This window comes from Uloborus diversus, chromosome 10 (genome assembly GCF_026930045.1).
Source record: "Uloborus diversus isolate 005 chromosome 10, Udiv.v.3.1, whole genome shotgun sequence".
In the NCBI taxonomy this organism is placed as follows: Eukaryota; Metazoa; Arthropoda; class Arachnida; order Araneae; family Uloboridae; genus Uloborus; species Uloborus diversus.
In genome coordinates this window covers 41,699,995-41,725,833 of record NC_072740.1, presented here as the reverse complement: position 1 = coordinate 41,725,833, position 25,839 = coordinate 41,699,995, and the positions used below count along the sequence as shown (strand labels likewise).

Here is a 25,839-nt window from a genome sequence, read left to right as displayed (position 1 = left end):
TTTTACAGTAACATTTGATTTTTACGGTAATAGTTACTGGCAACATGGATGCCAGTAACAATTACCGTAAATTTTCCGGAAAATTTTTAACAGTGTAACTAAACTGCGCTGAGCTAAAAATGGGTTTTAAACAAACTAGATTTGTTCAAACCTACTTTCACTATATTACACTGCTTAAACGCATGGCTGAGTGTTGAAACAATTTTGAAAAGAAATAGTGATTTTTTAAAATTTTAAATTCCAAACTAAAGTTTAGGGATATAATTTTTTTAAAAATATTGAGTAGGAGAGAGTACAAGTGACACAAAAACGTGTTTCACTTGTACTCTAGACCTAGAGGGGGCAATAGGAAAAGATAATTAGTCTTAAATCAAATATAAAGAGCTGATTTTATTAATGAAATCATACAGTTTCTCGTTACAAGTGCAATAATGTTTGCTATAATATTACAAAATAAAAGAGCAAAGAACTAAAAATAAATCAGTTATTATGATTTTTTTTTTGAAACGCATGCTGAAGAATTTTTTTGTTTCTATGCATCTTAGTGCTATTATTCTCAATACATTTCAAAAGTCTTCTGTGAACGTTAATAGACAACAGAACTGTGGAAATACAGGGTTTGATCGAGTTCCACGTGCGAAGTGCCTTTCATTTCTGCCTAAAAATTAGATATTGCGACTGTAAAATGTACAAGTATTTGTTCATTATTGCGCAAACTACAAACACAACATTTTTTTTTTTTTTTTAAATATAATGGTCACCGGTGTTTATCGCTCTACCTTTGTTACTCCTAAAATTCATCTGCTTCAAGTTCTTTTTTTTTCTCGCAACCCACGATTCTTTCCGCAACATTCAATAAACTTAATACAAAGAAAGAGCAGCAAATTAAGTTGGCAGTTTATAATGATTTTAGGTCAATACGTACTTAATGACTTAGCAAAACTAAATATCTCAGCTTTATTTCAGTTAAATGATGTTAATTGCCAGAACTATGTACGGAAATTTTGCTCAGCAGAAGCATTAGTCACTTGGAATTGATTACATTTAAAATGCTAGTCTAAGCAACAAATCTCAACGATTAAAGAAAATAAAACTATTTTAGAGATCTCAGAAGCAAACAGAGTATCCTGAATACGTTGATACACATTAAGAAGCTACTAGGCAAAAAGGACAACTATGCAATAAACGTTTTGGTCTTACCCGCAGATGAATTCTTGCTGTGAGACAATCTAGGATTGTCTTTTTCTTAATGAAAAACTCAATATCCTATCTATTACATGGTATTAACTTTCTGAGCTTGAGGTTAATATAATACTTTAGCAAAACTGAAAACTTACCTCTGCGTATTCAGAACACATCTCGACTGATGACACAAATTTGACCACATCATCAACAGTCCAGTGTGACAGATCACTAGCTTCAGAGTGAGTAGAACACGGTTTGTCAATGCAAAGGGATACACACCGCGAACGTTCCGAGTTCTGTATTTTAGGAGAAGTCCTTGATGAAGATGTTGGTGACGAATGCATTCTTTTGTCTAGTAAAGACATCCAAGATGGCCTAGAACTACTGACTGAAGAAGTCCTAAGATTTCCTGGGCAATCGCCACCAATTGCTAAAGCTGCTTCTGCCTCAGATTGCAGAAGATCACGACAGTCCCTAATATCACGACCATTACCAGGCTCCAGTCTTGGTCTTTTGATATTGGCAACTGTAAGATCTAACGGATCATGGCGGTTTTCACCGTCGGCACTTCTTTTGACTGCTCCTTTCAAATAATTTTCCAATTGCGAGGCACTTTGAGCACTAGCAGTCCGAACTAGATTCAATAAAGTTTGAGATGAAGAAAAGTCTGAGATTCCACAAGATACAACACCGGGATTAATAACTGAATTGTTACTACTAACATTGTTATTGTTATTCCTGTTTTCGTGAGGAGTTGGCGAAATTTGATTGTCAACTTTTCTGTTCAAACCAGTTGATAAACAACCACTTCCATTGCCTTCTACATCCATATTCCTCACCATAAACGGAGTATTGCAACCTTTGTAGGGAAAAGTAGATTCAAATCCTCGAACCATTCCATTGCTCTGGGACATAGGAAAGCTAAAATAGAAAATGAAAGAAATTTAGTGCGAGGAATGCAAGTTACATAAACATGGGTAAAAATCGCTTTTATCTATATTGACATTAAAACTGAAAAATAGAAAGTTGCTTCTTAATCATTTATTTTCCAGACGAAATATTTACTGTTTTATGAAATACAATTACATTTTAAGTGAAATCATGAAAAGTCAAATATCGCACTAATACAATATTTAAAAACATTTAAATGAACAAAACAATATTGAATTTGCCATTTTCATAAACTTAAGATAATTATTCCGCCGTTGGAAGAGCTTCTGCAGTTGTATCTGAAAACAATTAGTTTTTAAGATATTCGAAGAAATGCGTTTTGGTTCCACACCAGCAATAGGAAAATGTTGGAATGTGATTTTTTTTTCTTTTTCGCGCTCTATTTTCAGCGGAAACTAAATATGTAAACTTGTGCATTAAAGCTAAAGCATAATAGATGACAAAAAATTAAAAATGAAAATACTACGCTTTACCCTCCACCGGCAGTATTGATCATGTGAGTTCTGAAAGTAAAAGGTAATGTAGCCAAGCCATTTGTTGAGGTAATAATGTTGCAAATGTGTTGGTTAGAAGTTGACTCAAAAGAAGTCTGAAGTACCTTAAAAGAAGTCTGAAATACCTATCTTAAGAAACAATTTTTTTAAAGATCAATGCGTAGCATGATAATTCAGTGAAATAGCACCATTATATACCGATATAAACGCATATTTCGTTTTATGCACACTGGTGTTAAAATGAATTTCCCTTTTGAACAAAAATATAAGAAATCATAGTAATATGTCATAGATTTGTCTTTTGCAGAAATAATAATGCAGGTCATTTGAAGAATGTAATGCCCACTTATTTCATTATTTTAGTTTTAAACTAAGTTCCAAAATTAAGAAATGTTACATAAGTATATGTTAACTGAATACGAAATATTGCAAGCTTCAGGAAGTCGGCTATATATAATTTAACGTTTTGAAATGTTTAATTGATAGTTATTTTCTATAACTGTAGCACAGAAATCTAGCGTTTCGCGGAATGTTTCCTCTTGTTGAATTCCTTTATTTACTTTAAGAAATGATTAAATTAAGGAATGCTGGATTTTTTGATAAAGGAAGACCTTAGATGAAGAGAATGGAAAAAGAGATAGAAATCAATATACTCGAGGGGGAGAAAAAAACGAAAGAACCTTTAAAATAATGACTCTTTTTTTAAATGAATTGTCTTCTGTGAATAAAGCAAAAACCTTTCCGTCTTTAGTAACTGGTAGCATAAAAGTTTTCCAAAATTGCTTTCGAAACGATCTTCTCTTAAAAGATCTTAATTGAAGAAAAATGTCTAATCACCCTTCTTGGCTCTTTGGAACTTAATTAGATATCCCTTCTGCTTTAGACGTTGAAGGCTTTCCCTAAGGCCTGGTATCTGGCAATAGTTGTCGCTCATTGCAAATGCTTCACGTACGCATTGGGAGTGGCAGTTCAGGGCCATGATTTGACCTCCAGTGACCTCGGCTGAAGCAAGAATTCAAATTTCGCTTTTTAACTGCCTGTAGTCTTACGCTGCCAGTGGTATCACTGTAATTATTTTGTGGATATTGCTGTACTTTGGGTCTTCAGGCGGCTACACGGTGGCGCAGCCATGGGAGGGGCTCTTGAGGTTACACTTCAATGACAGTCTACGTTGAGAGGACTACGATTATTGCAAAGGTCAAAAGCGGTTCCTTACCAACGCCTTTGGTCTCCAGAGATGGTGAAGGAAGATAGCTTAAAAGTGAGTAATATGAAATTAAGAAATCTTACAAAAGATGAGTCCCTTAGAGATGGATATTTCAGCATTTGTGACGTATCCAGGAAAGTAACTCAAAAACTTCTCAAATTGATTTGGGGGAAAATGCAACCTTTCAGAAGTTAATTAGAATCATGGATACGAAGAACATTAAGTAAAGATAATGAATACAAATTGGACAGGGAGCTCATTTCCTCTGACTATATTTAAAAACTACATAAGAAACAGGACGGTGGTAGTTTCCAACTGTCTGGTATGAAATGATGAAGTATAATAAAGATATATTTTGCATCCCATAAGATAAAATGTCTTTTTAACTTGATTTGCAATAGTGTAGGCCTTAAGAAGATAAGAAGACGCGTGTTTTTTTTTTTTTTTTTCTTTTTCATGTTATAGTGAATATTTGTTGGCAAATTATAAGAAACATCAAGTCAACAAATTATAATGAACATTAAGCTCTCTTTTTATAGAGAAAACATTACCGTCAAACAGAAATATATTTTTATTGACACATCACACGAACAAATCGTACTATGAATTTGAATATTAATTACCAATATTTGTAATCATACTATAACGAAAATTAGTTTTAACATAAATTGAGAGGTTGTAGCATAAGGTACGTTAATTTTCTGAATGGCAGTTGTAGAATAGCACATTGCATTGTTATTTGCTACAAGAAACATTAAAAATCGATTTCCACATTACGTTAAGTCAGCGTCTAAAATTAGTGGAAACACGATTTTTATTATGATGTGAATGTTTTTTCCCTTTAAAAACAATCTGAAAAAAAGGGGAAAGGGGGGGGGGACCAACTCAAGAGATAACGACTTTTACCATCACTTAACACAAAAGGAAACTTTTTTCACTGCAAATATATATAGATTTATTATTATTTAGCATTCATACAATCGTAAAAGATTTCAAAGATAATGTAATGGGAGGGGGGAAAAACGCCTTAATAGAAACAAAACAATAAATGCAACCTCGCAGTAACAATCTGATGGTACAATTAATTTTCAATTAACAAAAAAATGTTATTTTTTTACCTACGCTATTCGTTTTTATTTGCACAAAACTAACAATCACGCCAATATAAAATATGCCATTTTATGTCGCAACAAATAAACCTAAGTATAAGTAAATAATTATGCATATTAAAATATTTTTATTTTAGACCTAATAAACAGCTTTTTCTCTACTTACAACGGTGTAACTGAAATTACATAGTTACGTGGTTCGATTAGTACCGTTTTTATGAACTTAATTAGTGCTGCCCTAAAACAACATCCTAAGTTATTACAGATAATTTAGTTACAAAGCTCATTTCTAACTCGTTCACAATGGTTGAGATAAAATTTTCTTTCTCGTTTCACGGCTCATTTTATGATAATGGACACTCACACACAAAAAAAAAAGCAAAACGATTCAAATCGTTTGATTTTTAGTACTTGCTAATTGTTACTTTTTTAGCATATGGCTTTTAGCTAGTGATGATATGTACGCAGTTTTTATTGCGAGGTACGACAATAGTAAAAAAAATATCAATCGTAAAAACCTTTTAAATCATGAAAGGGGGAGGGGGTTCAAAGTATTGTTTTCAAGAACAATTAGAATAATGGTTAAAATTATTTCTTTAGCTTAAAAAGGAAATCATTTTTTACTTTCGAAACAATTTATTTAACTTCAAAGTCTTAAAATATTTGCACAGCTATAAATGATTACAAAACTTCTTATAATAGAACACAATACTGTTTCTTATTTTTATAGAATACATTATTTCGACATAGCTTTTAGTTATTGCAGAATGTTAACACATTTTCCTAAACTCACGTTTGTGACAGTAAGTTACGAAATATTTTATTAAAAACTTACTATTTGAGAAATAAATTTCTTATTTTATCAAGAATGCTTTTCAACGTTCTACATCATCGCAATCAGTGTATACTTTAAAATTCATTTACTTTTCATAGTTTTATTGATTGTATGTACCATTGCTAAAGATCAACATATATTATTTTGAAATTAATCAGAGAAGATTATACATCTTATTAATAGATCCCAGGCCGGGAAAACGTAGCTTTTGCATAAATTTAAAATGAAATTCTGTAATGTGCTAAAATAAGCAAAAAAAAAAAAAAAAACATTTGCGTTAAAGGCGCATCCAATTTGAATCAAGGAGTGATATTGGCCATGTACTTATGAAAAATAACAGTGACATTCGGTCTTAAATTATTGTTACAAATTTAAAAGTGATCGTTTCTCCTTTTTTTTGCATTTGCAAGAACAGTGAAATCCCGTAACAACGAAATGTCTGTCCCGACGAAATAAATGTTCAGTCCCGATTTCATTTCCGTTATACTGCTTGAATTCTTTTTCAATGAAACTCCCGTTACAATGAACAAAATTCGCGGTTTCTTGAAGTTCAGTAACGGGATTTGGCAAAATTTGTTAAGGGATAATTCTATAACGACGTAAGTATTTACGGATATAGACTCTATATTTTTTCTCGGGGATAAAGTCTTCATTCAAAAAGGCTAAAAATAAATGCGTACCATTACCATTTGTGTGATATTAGCTTTACCACGCAAATTCGTTGTAGTTATCGTTTAGCCTACTTCGCATGTTGAAACCCATTCTGAATTTACAATGAATGTCTGAAAAGACTTGTACATAAAACTTAATGAATAAGAAATAAAAATGAAAAACTTAGTCCTTTTAGATGGAGGAACAATAAGCTGAAGTCGATGTAGGAAAACTCCAGCTAATGAAGAAAGACTAACTAGCACAGAACGCGATAGGCAATTCCGCGCCTTTAGCCATGATGAGAAGATTCCACAATAGTCAATTATGTCCAAGCACGGAAACTGCTACGAATACATAAACTAGTCCACAAAGGTATCGCACGAGGAATCTGTCTTGCTGTTACACAAATTGTTTTCCAAAACATGGTTGGACTTTTCCTTTCTTAATTGGAACGAGAGCAACCGAGATTCGTTCATTATTTCTTAAAATAAGAAGGGAGCAGAGCATTCACTTCCCAATAGGCCATTGTGACCTCGGCCTTTGGTAATGGCCGGCCGCTTTCCCTCTCGGCTTGCGACTGGCTTCGCGGATGTTGGAGGTCAACGGATGAACTTATCCACCTTCTGGAGCTTAGGAAGAAGGGTGGGGCATTTATCGACCGGTCCCCACCTTACAAAAGGGTGGGATCAAAAATAAAGCCTTTGCAATTTGTAGATTCCTAATGTGGCGGCCATTCATGTCGTCTTGGCTTTTTGACACGATGATGACAGTGTTTGGGAAATTATTGGACTGTTAAAAATAATTCCGGGTTTAGTATTGGCATTAGGAGTCTCGTCAAAAGTTTCAACTAGCAAGTGGGGATCTAGAAGTGCAAAACGTTCTTTCTTCTTTATAAGCCAGAAAAACTTGGGGGAAAAAATACCTTGAATAGATAAATGTATTTTATAAAGACAAATTTCCGTAGTGGGTAGTTTCTATTGCACTTTATTACATGGAAAAAAACTAATTGCTAATATGTTGCTACGTGCTTAATTTTATCATTGCTTTGCAATTTTGACGTTCTTGTAACTTATTGCAGAAAACTAAACATTTTATTTTGTGGAAAGTGAACGCTTCAAAATAACGTTGTTTTTATTGCAAGAATGTGCGGATATAGTTTAATTGAGCCATACAACTATCACATGAATTTTAAGGACAGAGATATTAATTCAGCTTATGCTATGCAGACTCGTAAACTTTAAAAAAAATAAAAAAAAAGGATCGGTATAGTTGAATTTTATTGATTTAATTCCTATCCCTGAAGAAAAGAAATTTAAAAAGCATTTAAAAATTTTACTCTTCGAAAATCTTATCACCCACTTGAGAGGTTAAAGCTTTACAAATGCGTTCTTCCAATAGAAACATAGCTTGTTAAATAGTGCTGGGGACCCGGTTTCTGTTTCCTTTTTTATCCCTAAACTTTAGAACTTAAAAAACGGGAAACCACAATAATATATCGATTAAAATACTTTCCAACAGCCTATTTTATCACAAAAGGTATAAAAGTTTTCAGCGGTAGAATATCAAAATGAGAACTTTAATTGTGTAATTAAAAGCGTTGGTGTTATTGCAATAATAATTTAAAAAAAAAACTTTTTTTAAAAAACAGTCTTTAAGACTGAATTTAAATAGGGTTCTAGTCATTCAGGGTAAACGTTGAGCCTTCCCCATTAACTTTTTGCCCATTCAAAATTTTTACCATATTTGACCAAAACATTACAATACTTTTAATAAAAATAAGAAGGTCCAGTGCTGCACTTACCTGGCAAGATTAAGAAATAAGTTTTCTAATCGTTATTTTACAAAAAGAAAGTTAGCAAACAATGTACACATTTAATTGCGTCATTCATCTATTCTGAAGTTACTGCTAGGACTGACTACTACTTCTGAAGTTACTATTTTTCCCACATTAAAATTTTACATGCAATGTTATAAATCATAGAAATCTTGTCTGGTTGTGGAGTATAAATGGTGAGTCTTAAACATATAGAAAATTTATTTTGCTTCAATTTAAAAAAAAGCTTATTTGAAATAAGCTGATTTATCTCGTAACATGTTCTTGTTCTACAATTTCTCAGCCACAGCTTTTCCTCAAGCGCTCTACTGCAGAATAGAGGTAATAGATAGTTGTTGTAGCAGCCAATGAAGTGTCTCGAAACAGCTTTGAAAAGTTGACTCGTCCTGATGCTTCACTTAATATAATGTTCTCAACCAGAGTAATTATTATGAATAGTTTAAGTTGCTTAAAGATAGATTACTAATAGGCATAAAACCAGAGTGCTTTTAAGTTTATTACTCTAATCATTTTAATTGAACTAGCATTTAAACTCAAAAAATAATTTAGTGCTTCATAAAACCTCCCTATAGTTACATATTTTAAAGTTTCATCTCTTTCCCCCTTTATAGGACTAACTTTTCCCTCATAGTGCAAGCCATGGGGGGATAAAACGAGAGAAAAAAACCATACTCGAAAGCACATCAACTAATGTACCACACACAAGACGATATAAAGTATGTTTAGAAGGTCAAGCCATAATAACTCAGAAACGATTCTCTAATTACGAGTTACTCGCTTCTCTTTGTGTTGTTAACACAGCTTTTACGATGCCTGTTATGTGGCTTGGCTACAAAAAGTGCCACTACATTAATACGAGAGCATGTTTCCGACACTCCTCTTTGCCCCTCGTTAATACAGCCGAATATGAAGTGGAAAAAATTACATTACGAACTGGTAGCTAATCCTTTTTTTTTTTCCATTGCAGAAATTCTAATAGTAAGAAGCTAAGCAATACTTTCATAAGAAGTTAGCTTCGTTATTATATCACGATTTCGTTTAAGAGAGTTCATAAGCGGCAACAGACTTGGGTAATCTAATGTAAATGTGCACAAGTTGAGTTATGGTAATTTTTGCTGAAGATAATAGAACCTCAGATGCATAAGAGCGTCCGACAGTTTTTTAGCATCTAAATGTTACCTAGAGGCCTCGGGGTTCGACTTAATGCAGTCATTACCGTTTTTCTTTTCTTAAATTACGGGAGGATTTGCTTTTTTAATACCTAGCTGCTAATCTCTTGAACATTAGCTTAATGAGCCGAGTAGGAATAGCTTTTAAAAAATACCGCATATATTCAGATTAGATTTGCGCTGGAAATAAAACAATTTTATTCAGATTAAGATTTTGAATGTCGTGCATTTTCACAATGTATATTAATGTAATAAAGACGATTGCTAATTTGCATCGTGACGGAAAATGCAACGCATCAAGGTTTTTTTAATTATTATTTTGAAAAAATATTCTAAATAAAGCTTTTTTAAAAGATATTTTTCAGCATATATTAAATACTTGCATTTGCATTTATAAACAATAATCGATGGCTTATAAATTCACTCAATCCCTTGTAATGGAAACTGGTTAGACATTTTTATTTTCTTCTTTTGGTAAAAGCAAAGTCGACTGCTTACAAGCACACAGATGCAGCACAAGTCAAAAAAAAAAAACACTATGTCCCCATTGATTGAAAAGTATGCTATCAGCGGCACATAAATTCCATGATTTTTTTCATTAAAAAGAAGAAAAACAAAATAAGGTACTTTCTACCCCCTCCCCTGTCCCAGTTTTTGTACTTTAATTCAACAAACGTGAAAATTATTACTTGCCAATGTAAAAACTAAACATGTGCAAACACACTAAATCGAAAACAACAATAAATAACGAAAAACAATCTGATTTTTCTTGCTTTGTAGAAATAATGAAATTGACGAATTAACTCTGTGGTAGAGAGCGGGGAGAGGGAGAGGAGTTACCTAAAATTAGAAGTTTCGTTTACATTTCAATCATAATAAAAGATCGATAATTTTAAAATAAAATTTTGACATGTTTTAAATCTAAACCTTATGCACGTCTTTTCAGTCTGAAGACATTTTTTTAAATATAGAATTTGTCCCTTTGTAAGCCCAGCGTGCAAAAAAACCCTTTGAAGTCATGGCTGGTTAATCTACAACCGGCGTGCGTAGACTAAACTCCTAGCATTAGATTCCATTAGACACCTATGGTGTGCAATTGCTGCTTCCTGTTCCTTTTAAGCAATTCCCCTATTGACGAATATTATTTATTTGAATAGAACCCTTTGCCACAAACTCGCCGTTTTTTACCCTTTGTAATTTTCCCGTTTCTTTTTGTCACTTGGGTAAGTAAGCGCTTAAGTGCTTTGCCCACGTGACGTCATCCTGTCACAAGGCTTATTTGCTGAGGACGCCAATTTTAGAAAAGCTTGAAATGGTGAGGGCACCGCTTCAACAATCTCGGAAAAGTTAAGAGGTCAAAGTTGCTTTCTTTTCTTTCTTAATGGTTCTTTCTCCCAAAGTTCGATTATCGGGTTAGAGACGTTACGATAAAGGCATTTAATGCATTACCTAAGAACTTATCGAATTACCGACATGGAAGTTATTGGCATAAAAGTGAATGAAGCTTCGGGGACATTGAAAGGGCAAAGACCTTAAATATTTGTTACCAATTGCTTCGTTAGCGATGAAGATACACAAACGTGTATATGTAGTCACAACGATATTTCTTTTCACTTATTTGCTTGTAGAAGATAATCAGAACACTAGTGGCCCAAGCTCAAACTGTGTCGCTTGTGTTTGTTTTCGTATTTTCAGTTGAATGCTTTTCTGCACGCAATTATAATCAAATTGTTTTAGCGAAACCTTTGTAAGAGTAACTTTTCTGAATGTTCAACTCATTATTTCTAGGTGTAACGGAATTTTTATTAAAGACCTTCAATTATTGTTCTTCCTAGGAAAGGTGAAAGGCAGTTCTTTCAAAAATGAGCTTTTGAAATGCTTGAAGAATCGCGTTTAAGATTCCACACACAATTAAACAAAATATTGAAATTTGAGGTTTAGTCACTGGTTAAAATAGGTGTCATTTTTAACGAAAACTAAATAATCATGTTTGTACAATAAATCTGAAGCAACATAGATGGGAAAAAAAGTAGTTATTGCCATTTACTTTTCGAAAGCAGTATCGCTTTGACACTCTCATATTAGTAAGACTTTTCTTAAATTCAACATCATGAAATTTTCATTTCTCGCAAACTCATATAAAAGAAAAAACACGTATCAGAATTTTCTCAAAAAAAGAAAAAAAGAAAAGTCAAAGCTATATAGGAAGCTTTGACATTTTCTTCAAGAAACATTTTGGAACTAATTTTACTTTATACTCCCGTAGTACAACTAATTTAACACATTTTATCTTTTAGTCTAAAAAAAATAAATCTCCTTTAAGTATTTGTGCAGGTAAATTCAGTTAAGTCGTAAATATTAGATAAGCAAAAAGTGAAAAAACAAATTTCATGAAATTTTCGTGTTACGATAAATGAGAAAATTAAATTATTTCCAAATTTACTTTCTGTTAATCACTTATTACTATAATACGATATAAAACTGCTAGTATAGTAATTCTAAGGAGTTGCATATAATCAGGAAAATGTTGGTGATACATCTGTACCTCAGAGCCAGTCTGACGTAAGTCACATAATTGCTATTTTACAGGAGATAGAAAAGACATTTTTTTTTTTAACGTTTTTATGGATCGATGCAGATAAAGGTTCTACACACAATGCACTTAAACGAAAAATCGCAATGTTTGGACTTACGTTATTCTTTTTCTGAGTTACAGATATTACGTGTTTTAAAATTTTGAGAGTTACGCAATACACTTCCTTCTTTGCATGGTTTCAGCCATAAAGTCAGGCATTAAATTTTTCATTGTGATTTAATTTATTTATTTACTTATTTATTTTGTTCAAATGTGAAAGTGGAGCGAAAGGACACTTTTAGAATTATAAAGAATTTTATTTTTAAATCTACTCTAATTTGCATATGAAGATTGGAACCACATCTGATTACTCAATGATACTGGGTAAAAATAAATAGAGATTTCATATTTGTTTGAGTATGAAACATATCCATGAATGAAAGATTATGTTTTCCGTTAAAACAGAAAAATGAAAAGGAAAAAATGTAAAGAAAGCACAAATTGTCAAATAAACTTACTACACTATTTTTTATTAATTTATCATTTTTTTTCCGTTTTTGGGAATTATAGTCCATGCTTCATTAAAATGAATCTAGAACACATATTAATCAATTAATTATGAAAATTAATAAATGATTCTGGTAAGAGGTGAGTTGTTATTCTCAGATGTATCTACACAGAGAAAGCCTTAAAAAATGTATTTCAAGAATTTAACAATTTAGAATAAGTCATAGAAACTTAGGTGGCTCATTCAACTCTTAGAATTCGATCGAAAGGAATACGGCCAATTGTATCTACCAATCACGCATCTATAAATTTCCTTTGCCCCCCCCCTAGCCCCCCCCCCCCCAAAGGAAATTTCTCGCTACGCTACTGGTCGATGGAATTCGATCGAATCGTTCAAAATCGAATTTAATGAGTCTCTTAGGCCAACGTATTTTTACGCTCTTATGAATAAAAATTTAGCGTCGTGGAAATAGGGTAAAAAAATAGAATTTCTAAGTTTGAATTTTTTTTTAAATACAAACATTTTGAACATTTTTTTTAAATACAAAATGCCACACATTCTAAATATTAAAAATCCAAACAGTATGCATGTCTTCTTCCCTGCTGTTTTTATTTCGTCCTTAGATATATATTTTTTTTCAATGAAATTTATCAATATGATTTGTTTTCACTCTTTTTTTTTATTTTTCATTCCTTAACTCTTCGAAAAGGAATTTTCAAAATGCTGAGCGTAAAAATACTTTTTTGATTAAAAAATATCAATTCAGATAATTTAAACTTTATAAACTTTAACCCCTTAGCTACATTTACATTTATAAATATAACTACACTTGAAATTGATGCTCCAAAAATTGCAAAAGTACTATATTTTAAGCATTACTTCACGAAAAACTTTTCATAATGTGCTTCAAAGCAAATTTTAATGAAAATGTGATTAATTTAAATCTAATTTAGCACATATGGTATAGTGGTCCAGTTTAAATACAGAAAATTCGGGAAAATAAACTAAGCTTCGGCTTAATCTTTGTCCAATTGAATTCTTTCTTTCTGGGTTCGTACCTAAGAGAAAGCTCTTGGCCTTTGCTTGCATTCCTATTGGTTCCTGATCGGTTTATAATTTTGTCATTGGTGTTTGGCTAATCCGCTGTTTTTATCTTTTAAGCTGCATGCTTATCTGCTCTTGGCTTTTGTCGGATGTCTTTTCATCCATAAGCTCATTATTTTTGCATTGAAAAAGGCGTTCCCTGTAACGCCGAAACACGTGTCAGCTGTAATTTGCAAATTTGTGTTTCCTCTAACGTTGTTTTGTCTTACCTTAATTGGCTGATGTTACACAGGACGAAAAGAATATGAGTCACATGATGTTTTTTTCTTTGGCTACAATCAGATTAAAAAATATGGCATAACAAAAAAAAATGAAGCAGGTTTTGCAATAAGTTAAACTGTTCTTTATATAAAAAACTGGTATCTAAAAATAAAACAGTTGCACTTTTTGAGTTGCCTACTATACATCTTACAATTTGTTTTAACAACTTCAACTTTCTCAATTAAAAATATATTTTACGTGTATATATTTTTAAGTTTATATGTATACATGTTTTAGTTATCTTTACAAGACTGAATGGTTGAAGCAATATTAATTTTTAAATTTCTTGTGCCCCAGCTTTATGCAATAAGCATACAATGGAGCAACATGCCTTATTTGACAATACTTTTCTCCACCCCTGTTTTTTAGCGTAGTACCTAAAGATTGCGTAATTGTTGTCATTAAAAAAAGTCCAGAATATAGTGGATACTACTAAGTTTGAATTTACATGATGCTTGAGGAAAGAGAATTTGAATATATAAGAACGATTGAGCGAGATAAATTGTATCGAAGAAGATCTGTAATGATTTTGGGGAGAAGACAATACACTAGAGATGAGTTCGGGCTCATTTTTGAGAGCCCAGGCCCGCCCGAGCCCAAAAATTTGTAATCGAGCCCGCCCAAGCCCGGGTGATATTGTCTCGGACCAAAATCCGAGCCAGCCCAAGCTCAAAGGAAACTTTCTTGTATCAAAAACCGAACCTTCTACAATCTGTCATGATCTCTCTGTTAATGAAAAATGTTATGTTAAATGTTCTTCATTAACAGAAGTTTCTAAATTTTCTCAAAATGTTCCACTTCAAATGCGTTACTGTATGACATATTACAATAGTAATCGCAAAAAAAAAAAAAAAAAACACTATAAATAAGCGTTAACTTTTTTTTTGGTTTAATTTTCATATTGATTGAACTGATTTAAATGTTTCTTTCATTTTCTCATAGTAGGTAAATGTTTATTTGCTTTGAGTTTGCTTGGAGATTGACGATTGAATATCTTTGCTTGAGTCCGAGTCCGAAACCTATTTTCGATTCTAGAGCCCGAGCCCGTCTCATCTCTAAAATACACAGCTCAAATAAATAATTAACGGTAAGGAATTTTGTTTTGAAAAAGGGTTCGTTGATCTAAAGGTTTTGAATTTCAAGTCAAAGGGTCGGAATATGTTCATATCAGAAAATGGCCTAACGTTTATCACATTAGTTTTCAACAGCAAAGAACCTCGAGGAGAGACTTCAATACGATGCGAAAACATTGGAAGTTCCGCACAATGGAAATGGAACTCGAACCAGAAATTTGTATAAATTTTGTAGATAAGAGCAGAACGTTACCCAGTGGCCGCTACAGGGTAATTATTGAGCTAATATCAAAGGCAAGCAGTGGCAGTTTTGCCGTTTTTCCCACTTCATCAATGCAGAAGCTTCTGCAAGCGAGCGTGCGTCTTTGCTTCTTAATGGGCACGATTTTCCACTTATGCGGCAACAGTGGCCTGACTTCAGCTTCTTTACCTGTCTGGGCGGCTGCTTCCCCTTCCTCAAGTTAAAGAAATCCACCCCCCCCCCCCCCTCCTCCAACCGACTTGGTGATCTTCCCTCCAGCTTCTTCCTCCGCTTCGTCTTTATCGTCATTTGTTACTCGTTAGTTGATATTGCTTGTTCAAAGGTTTAATTTCAAATGTTCACGGAGTAGTTGGGCAAGCTATAAAAATAGTTAATTTTGTTGATTTCACGAAATCCAAGTTCGATGTGCATGTGGACAAACGGTTGAAATTCACGAAAACTGGAACGATTTAATAGTTGAGACATACCTTCAAGCAGAGTAATCTAATCTGCATGATATGTAATCACATGCACATATTGTTTGAAAATTTCTCGCAAAATGAACTCTTATTCAGCTGTTGTTCATTGCTCGCTGCTTAAAAAGGTTTGTTTTTCTGTTTAAAAATAGAATACTACTTTTTCATCGGATTTTTTCCTTATTTTGCTCAGTTGTAGTTCAGTTTTAATATTAAAACGAAACAGAATGAATATTTGAGAGAAGAAGAAAAAAAAAATCACTCATTGCGTGTACACTTAAACATTATTACGTTGTTTTGAATAAACAACTTGCTGGGTAAAAAACTCGGTTTTTTTTAATGAAATTGCAATGGTAATGTTTTACGTAATCAATAACCGAATTGTAAACAATCCAATAAAGTGATATTTTTTAAAAGGCATTAGTTTGCTTTTAAAGATGACAAATCACTGGTGAAAAATGAAAGTCAATATGTTTAGCAACTTATGAAAGAAATGGATGATTTGATTTGCATTTAGGCGAATAAAATACATATTGTGTTGGAAACCAGTTTATTTCATTTAAATCAATGAAGGAAATAAACACAAAATCTAAAATTGTTTATGTAATTAGCATTTTTGTGGATTTTCAAATTCAACAGAATGCTGGAAAGTTGTTTTCCAAATTTATATAGAACAATCGTGACGCTTGGATGAACTCTGGGAGGCTATTCATTACTGATGGCCACAACTTTCTAAGCGGTTTTGAATCAATCAAAAAGATTCATTTAAAAAATGAAAGCTTTTTGTTTCATTGTGTACAGAAATAATTAGGAGTGAGTGTTCCCTTTATTCATTTGTATCTACAGACATGTATTTAAAGTACTAAAAGTTGATTTGAAAGAGAAATCCTTGATAATAATTAAAAAAAATTAAAAAACAGACCCTTGACTATTATCTGCTCATTAAAAGTAAATTTTCTTTGCTTTCAAGGCAAAAAATTAAAGCATTCGCGTTTTTGAATTCCCAGCAGAAAGGTTTTGACTTGTATTCCGAAATGTTTGACCTTCATGAAAAAAAAAGTGGATCTTTTTTCAAAAAATAAGTTAAAAAATATATATAACCGTTTTAGGAAACGAAAGAACTGCTCCATATAATATAAGAACATATCATTCATTTCCGGTACTAACTTTGAATTTTACGCACTACGCATTTTTTTAAAATTTTTAATTAGAATGCTTGTAAATAGCTTTTAAATTAATATTCGGTCACTTTGAAAATGTTTCTTCAAAAACTGCCCTTTCAGATTAAAGCATTTGTAAACAACTTTATTAGTTTGATGGAGAAATAATTTTGAACTTTTTTTTTTTTTTTTTGACTAAATAATTGATTTTCCCCTACAATATATATTATCAGTTTCGTTACTAAAGATTGAATTTATGATTAACTGAAAGACGGCTCATATATGTGTAGCATGCGCATTTTCAAACATATAACTTTGCGAAAAGAAACTATCGAATTATTTAAGGCGTTCTATCTAGTTCAGGAAATTTGGTGCGAACGCTTTCAAAAAGTACGTTTAACATTTTCTTTTTGTCTTTTTCAAATGATAATGTTTGGAAAATGAGTATTTTCAGCCCGAAATGAAGTATTTTTAAATAATAAGTCTTAGTTGTACGAAAAAAAAATTACGCCGAATTATAACGATTACTTGGTTTCGACGATTACTTGATAGGGAGTAGTAATATCTTCCCCAGCAAATATCGGTGTTTACTTTTTTTTCCAAATGCACTATTGCCATGTAAATTTACAATTATGGTAAATGACAAGTTGATCAAGTTCCAAGAAGATTTTTTCACATCGAATTGCATAAAAACGTATATTTGTTACAAATAAAACTGTAAAACATCATTCCCTTAGTTTCGAGATTTTTTTTTCTTTTTTACATCGGATAATCAAAGACTTTCTATAAAAGTAGCTGATGCCAAAATGCTTGAGCAATCGGGAATCATCTAGTTCACCGATTTCAAAAAAGCCTTAAATGCTATTGCTCATACGTCACCAAACACTCAAATAATTATTCTCAGTTCCGGACAATTATGGTTAAGAATTCAATATTTATCAATTAAACTAAACAAATGTATGTACGTATTTCTCTAAGATTTAAAAAAAATCTTCATTCAAAGCCCCTAAACTGGTCTCTGGAACTTCTGTTCTAAAGGCAACATAAACAAAAACACTGCAAATCATAACATCTGGGAACGTTAATTTCCAGGAGTTCGCTTACCAAATTTAATCTGGCTGGAACATCTCTTGGACGTTAAGACAACTACCGAACCTAAAGCACCTTTCAAAAAAAAAAAAAAAAAAAAGCGCTAAAACTTCTGTTTGTTGCAGAGGTCATGAAACAAAAGCACTGCAAATGATGCCAACTCTAAACACTAAATTATACAGTGAGAGAGTTACGATTTAGTACTGCTTGTCCAGTGGCTAGATATGACTGGTTTTGCAATGGCTTTAGATTATAAAATTTCCCCCTCTTCTGCCATATATGCCACATTTATGTTTGATGTATCGGCATCCCCGCTTGCCATTTACACCGTAAATTTTCCTGTAGTTTTACCACCAGCTTGATCTAGGCTGCAAGGCACGTTTTGTTTTCGGAACAAGTCAGTTGATAAATTTCCAGTAGCGGCAGCTGGTTCAAGAAGAAGGCAATAATATATGAAAATTTCCCCGCAGGACAACCGATGAAGCTTTATAATTACCAAGCTGTGTAGGCTGCCGTAAAGTTAGATCTTACCTTCCAACAACGTTCGACAATGTTAGGGAATGTCAACAATTATTTTTGACTCGAGGTTTTCCAAGGCTGAAAGGCAGCTCATAAGTAATTGAATAAAGGCAGCAGTTCACATATTTTAACTGCATAGATTCACAGCTAATTAACAGGGTCTATAGATATCAACCTATAGTTAAAGCGACATTTTGCAATCGATTGCGTGACAATTGCTACCAAACAAACGTTAGTTACAAATTGAATGAAGCATGAAGAAAATAACTAAATGTCAGTCCTCACTTTTTTCTTTATATTTCTGCTTTAAAGAAGTGATAGTTACTAATAAAGGTAACTGATTTATTGTACGGAAAAAGGCAAAATACTTTATAAAATAATTAACAGCAATTTTGTTATTCGTTTCGGGAAGTGAAAATTAGTAAAACTAACCTGAATAATAATAAGTCAGCAAAAAAACTAATCATTTACTTGGTATCAAAACTTGCAATAAACAAGTTGATTGGATCATAGAACTACCAATAAGAGAAAGCTACTCATTTAATTGGGAAAATAGTGCTACAATGCGAATTTTTTAATTTTCTTTTTTTCGCTCAAAGGGTTTCAAATGATGTTATCATCTTTGGAAAATAAGGAGATTTTTTTGTTCAAATATTAACCACAGGAGAGCACAGCAAATTTACAGCAAATTTCCTGAAGAATTAACTTCAAGCGCTTCTCCTGTAAAATTTCATTTCATCGCAGAGTGATACTCTTCTTCCAAATGAGCGATATCCGGCTATCTTTTAGCAGCACATTTCGCATCCAGACATTTTATTGCTAATATAGTTAAGAAAAGCTGAATATTTTATTTATTTATTTTGGAGAGAAATAAAAACGAATCTAAATAATTATGCCGTAGCATACATTTCAAGTTGAAGCGTAGTTATTATTATGAATATGCAATTCAGTAAGCAGCAGCAACAGCAGTTTTAAAAAAAAATCAAACTTTATAATTTGGCCGGCAAACTTTGCATGTAGCAGCGCTCTGATACGTATAATTTCGAAATATTTCTGTAGGAGCGCGAGCACTAAATACACTCTTTCGTTAAATGTCAAACAACGAAACGGTACTTATTTGACAGTAGGCGCTTCTAGATGCAGATTCAAAACCGAAAGTCTGCAGCGATGAGACGTTTTGCTTTTTGTTCGTGAAAACGTAATTTCCATCGCTGGTAGGTAAACAGAGATAAACTCCGCTCAGAGAAGTAAATAATAGCTTCCTTGAATGGCTGCTATCGCGGTGTGGCCAAGTTCAGAGCCAAATTATGCCACACCCAAAAAGGAAACAAATAATTTTGGAGGTGGAAAACTACGAGGTCTCTACCGCTAAATTCCAGCCGCCTCGATCATGACATATGATATTCTAAGATTTAGATTCGTGTATATTTAGTGCCCAGGCTTCTTTTGTTCGGTGGAAGATATCGTGGCGGGGAAAAGTTCATTGAGGCAGGGCGAAAACCGGAGATGCGAGCCACTTTCATCAAGATGATTCCTGATTTAGACGAATTTTTCTTCTTAAGAAAACCAAGATTCAGCTCACAACGGGAAGATAGTGCTAGAAACGCACTTTAAATTCAATTATTTTCGAGAAGTTTGCTCTGCTTTACGGATTTGATTCGCATAATAACGCTGCTGAAGTTCTTAGTGATAGTAGTATTTGCATTGAAGGAAATTGTTTTATTTGAATTTCGCCAACAAGAAGATAAATAAAACTGAATTGGGAAAAAACCAGAGATGTGAAAAACTTTATTCACATATTGCGTACCGAGCATAAATTTCCAAGATGCCATCAGGGACCACATGTTTTTGGTCACGTTATTTAAATCATTCTAAATACAAGTCACCCCCTTTTTAGGTGTTTTTCAGTTATTATAGCATACTAATTACCTGTTCTAAAATCTTAAAGTTCTAAGTTACAGATTTAAATTTATGTTTATTTTGTTCAAAATATTTTCTTTTTAAACCAAAAAATGAAAGTAAACCAGAAGTGTTTGAAATGGCCTCTTTTATGTGATAATATCCACTCCTTGTTTAAGACCTTTTAAACTATCGATAACGGCAGAAAGAGTGTTATGTTTATGAAACAAAGTAAAATTGCTTTCCGATTTTAAAAAAAATGTCTCTGAAACATCCTTTGATGATTTAATAGTGCATAAGAGAAACGAAAAATTAAATTTTTATTCACAACAGCTTTAACTGAAAACATTTTTTCGAGCAGAAATACAATATTCATCAAACACTTAGCACTTTTCTATGCAAAATAATTCGTTAAAATAAATCTTCACACATCATACAAGCGCAAGAGATCCAGTAAAATTTAAAGCAAATCAGGAACAAAAATTTTGTAGTATTTTAAAGGAAGGAAAAAGTTTGTTTTCTATCATAATCGAAGGACAGTTTTATAATTCCACTTAATTAGCAAAAAAAATATAAAAAACTTAATCACAAAAAGTTACAAAATAGCTATTGAAGTATAATTATTTACTGTTTCTCATTTATTTCTCAACTCACGCATGATCTCTTATAACGTTGTAAATCATAATTTTTAAAAATAGGTATAGCTTCCCACTTCGCAAAAAAAAAAAAAAAAAAAAAAAAAAAAAACCTCTTAAATACCTATAAATAATAAACAAAACGACGAATTATTTCAATGCATAATTTTCAAGAGCTGAATAGTAATTAACCGTTTAAAGGGGAGCAATTCTGAAAACACCCAGAAATCTTGAACACGAGACATGTCGAAGATTGCAAAGCTTACCGACTATAACTCAACTCTCAAACAGGAAACGAGTTCGCAGATTAGAATTACCTGGTGTAATTGAGTCAAAACAGAATGAGTTATTGTGTCTGACAAGAGCATTCTGAGGCGAAAGTTAGCTTCTTTGGTAATGAATCCATTTAATTAAACAGGCTACACGCCATGATAGTATCATAATAAGACGTGAAACTGGACTGATGCACGTAGGAAGCTGTCCTGCCCACTCTAGCTTCCCAAGTTTTTTTTTTTTTTTTTTCTTATATACTTCCCAGTTCAAGATGCTATTAAAATCGCTTCGACGCCAGGTCAATGGCGTATAAACAAGAAACAAAATAGATTAAATGGCAAAGGATGGAAAAGGGAGAATCCAACATCAATTATAGAGGGCAGATCTCACAGATTTGAATTAGCTATTGATGATCGGACAATGAGCTTTCTGGTGAAAAAAGACGAAACGCATGAAAAAATGAAGGTTGCGATCAGGAGAGAAAACTTCCGGTAATTGTGATTAATGATGAAATGAGGTTGGTCAAAACAAATGATTGATCAGTTTTGGAGCAATTTGCGAAACAGGTGATAGCACAGATTTGGTATAAATATCTGCAGTGCCTCAAAGGGATCGCTGCCGAAAGCAATAAGGAAAAAATTAAATATTCTTAAAAACGAAAAATAACTGCTACACATTGATCGCTCGTAGTTGTGAATAAGAAATCAATGTATTTACAAAATAAAGGTGTTTTTTTTTTCCAAATAGTATAAATGCACCTGAACAGAATTTTCTGTAATGAGTAGTCAATAGTATACTATCTCCAAACAAGGAACATTACAATTATCTCTCAGACACCAAGTGCATAAACTTTTACAACTGCATCAAAAAAAGCAAAAAGTTTTTTTACAAACACAATGTATTATAAATGTATTCTTTCTGACATAGTTTCTGTATTACTATCTTTTTTGAACATTTCTATCATAAGCAAATAACAGTACTTTTATGATATTCTTCAAATAATAAATACAACAGTAAATAAAATAGGACAACGATTTTTTTTTTAATATTTGGGGCAAAGATTTTGAAAATGTACCATGAAAATTAAATTACATTATTTTGTTTTAATTCTTCGGAGTGGCATAACCTCAAGTGTATTATTTTCAATATATTTCAACTATTTATTCTCCAAAATAAATACAAATTTTTACGAACGAAAATAGGTTCCAAAAAATGGAGGATGTAATTATAACGTAACATTTCAATGATTGTCATAAATGAAAAATACAATACTTTAAAGAGTCGCAAATGCGAAGTCCTAATTTATTACTCTTTTTTATCAACTGCGCAGTTCCTTGGCATTATAACAATAGACAGCAATAAAATCAAATATAAATGGTAGTTATTTTAATTTGCTGAGCATGTTTGAAAACGTAAAACATTATTATGTTCAGCAGCAGGATCCCAATCCGGCGAAACAAAACACCTCTGACTCAAAAATATCGAAGAATTAAAAGAAATTGCTTTTGCGGATGTTATTATAAGGTAGCCCGAGGGTTGTGCCGTTGCTATGATACAAGCGAGCACAGTTTTGTTAAGAAGTTTCCATGGTGAACTCGACCAAGCATACAAATAGGCAATAATATTCAATTTTTGAGCAGGCTATTAAAAGAAGAAACTAAAATGCAGGCACATGCTTACCGAGTCTTATTAAGGGCTCAGTGGAGGGAAACGAGGCCGTTTTTTACTGAATTATTTTTAATAATGAAATACTTGAGCAATGTGTGTCAAAGGTAAGAGACACAATGCGCTTTCAGTTTGTAAAATATTTATTGCTGTTGAATTTTAAAGCTTATTATGTGAAATATTTGACACATTTATTTTATTTCAATTTGAGTATTATGATAGTTTTTGAATAACGTAAATTCAAACAAATTAACATTCCTGGATTAGAAAAATAAGAAACTTATTACATGCATCGCTAGAGGATTCTTCTATCTTCACATCTGAGATTCAGAGCGCATGAGCTCATAGAAAATCGTTGAACTGTTTTAATATTTGACAGTAGCAGCAGGATTTTTATTTATTTATTATTTTCTTTATGTATTTTAATCAATTCCTGATGGCGTTGAAAGAAATTTATATACGTCCAATCTAGCAGTACATTTGATCACCACCATTATTTTAAAGTTTTGTATAGGGTGAGTAGATTAGTAAATAAATTTGTATTTGTAAAGTAAATGATTATTGCACTCCTAATTTCATCTATTAACTCAAAAATTCATAATTCAACGAAGTTTTTTTCGAAGCTGTGAAAAAATCAATATCGGATATCAAAAACTAAGTTTTTATTTAACTCTGTTTTTAGTTTTACTCACTTTTTGTTTTCTAATTTAGTGACAACAGATCCCCACAAGAATGATCAAATTTGCGTTGTGGATCTTGCATATCCTGTTATCGCTTACTAATGTGCAATACTTAAACAAAATAAAATATTAAATGCAATCAAAGATTATTGTTTCTGTACTAAATGTTAAATGTGTTTTTCCTGATTTCTGAAATATCTACTTGCGAGATTGAAACAGCTCTAACAAACACGTATACAACAATTTAATACACAATACTTTTGTATGCAAGGATTTATTTTTAGGAAAAACTCACACATACTCGAACACAATACTTGAACTTTGTTTTAAAGTGTTTATCATTTCGAATATTTTCATAAAAATGTACTTGCGTATTTAAAACATTAATCAAAAGCTGAGATTTTAGGGGAACGTCTTGTTTTTAAGTTGCTTTGGTTTGTTTACGCAACAAACTGTTTGACTCACGTTTCACAATGGGCAGTTTTTCTTAATCAGCGCAATATCATGAGATTACATGAGAAAATTTCGATGTTTTTCCCTGTTGAATGCACTTTTTAACTGAACTTAAATAGTTTCGCATAATTGATTTAAAATTTGCAATTGCTTTCTCTCCACAAGCTACCTAGTCTAAGATCCTTAGGTTGACTTACTATCATTAAGTTTCCTCATAAGTTATGCATAAAAATGCAGTTAAAAATATATTAGCTTGATGGTACAGGGTTTTCTAAACAAAAGTATGCCAATCATTGGGTTGACGTGATTTGAAGTTCCCATAATGAAGTAATTCTGCAGATTTTCAGCAGGTATGTTTAAATAAAAGAAGAAACTTCGCAGAAACCAGCAAAATCTCTGCAGATCACTAATTTTGTTAAAGCCTGACATTATCTTTTTCTTGAGAAAATGTCGCGTTGAGACGAATGAGCGTCATTTGCGGGAAATTCAGATAATCTTCCAATTTAACATATCTGCAGTAAATTTTCAAATTCTTGCAAAAGTTCTTCTTTGATTTGAAGAAAATCTTCAAAATTACTTAAGTACTATGATTTTCAGTTTTGCTTGCTAAGCTTTGCTTTTGCTAAGTACTTTTAAAAATAATAGGTCAACCCAAGTCAGATTATCGACAGTTTTTATGCGATTAAATGATATAGTCCATTTTGAAAATGTCCTTGAAGGAAATGTTTTTCCTTTCGAAATTCCTACTGTTGGGAAAACGCAGATCATTGTAGACACCCATGATTAACATCAAGAATGTTAACAAGAAAAATCCGCGAAACACAGTACTTAGCTCATAGCCATGCTATCCCAGATTTTTTCGGAAACTTTTTTTATATATTATCTACTGAATTTCTTTAAAAGAAAACGCACTTGTCTTAAAAGAGAAAAAAAAAGGACGAGAAAGCTAAGGAAATTTCATTAGTATGGCACGATACTTAGAACACACTTTGAAACCATTCAAATATGAAGTTAATTGAAGTTGAAGTTTCAATTTTCTAAGTAGTGAAAAAAAAACCTTCCGGTGCCCCCTTAAATTTTAACAGTTTTATTAAGATCCAGCTACACATTAATGTAAGCTTGTGCTAATTGAAAACATGGTGATCAGCCATATTAGCAATGATAAATTTAGAATAATAGACACCAAAGAAAAAAGTTTTAACTTGTTTAAAAACAAAAAAAAACTTAAAACTTGGTGACAAAAATTTTAATGCTGCAAAAAATGAATAAGTAAAATAATAATTGCAGTGATAGAAATGATAAAAGGCGCAGTCAAATATGACCATTTTTAGGGGAAGTTGCAAAAAGTATCTATCTTATATCACGTAGTTATAATTTCTGTCACTACTAAGTAGAGCTTTGAACAATGCTTGACCAGTTTCGATTCGACAAACTACTTGAAATTTTATCATAATTTCTAAGACTCGAAATGTTATTTCATTTACGAAATGTTAGTTCTGCTATTTCATTCGAAAAAAAATCAAAGGTTTAAAATTCAATAAATCCTAATTGTTTAAAAGGCAATTATTTCTAAACTCTGGGTTTTTTAATTTGATTTTCATACACCTAAATTCCAATAAAAAATTGCAAAATAGATTAAGAAAAAAACATACTCGCATAATTAAATTAAAAATACTGATAAATATTTATGATCCTTAATTATCTAACATGCATGAATTAAACGTGCTTAAATGGCTGAACGATGAGACAATAAAACAATATGCTTGAAAATGAATATATAATTACGAAATTGT

At 32.1% G+C, this 25,839-nt stretch overlaps 1 protein-coding gene across 1 annotated transcript in view; it reads right to left on the bottom strand.

The window, feature by feature from the left end:
- Window positions 1-25,839, bottom strand: part of LOC129231235 (uncharacterized) — a 95,161-nt gene that overhangs the window by 55,771 nt on the left and 13,551 nt on the right. Inside the window, exon 2 of the mRNA XM_054865506.1 lies at window positions 1,338-2,106. Within this exon, the coding sequence (XP_054721481.1) occupies window positions 1,338-2,106 (769 nt within the window). The remainder of the gene's footprint in view (window positions 1-1,337; window positions 2,107-25,839) is intronic.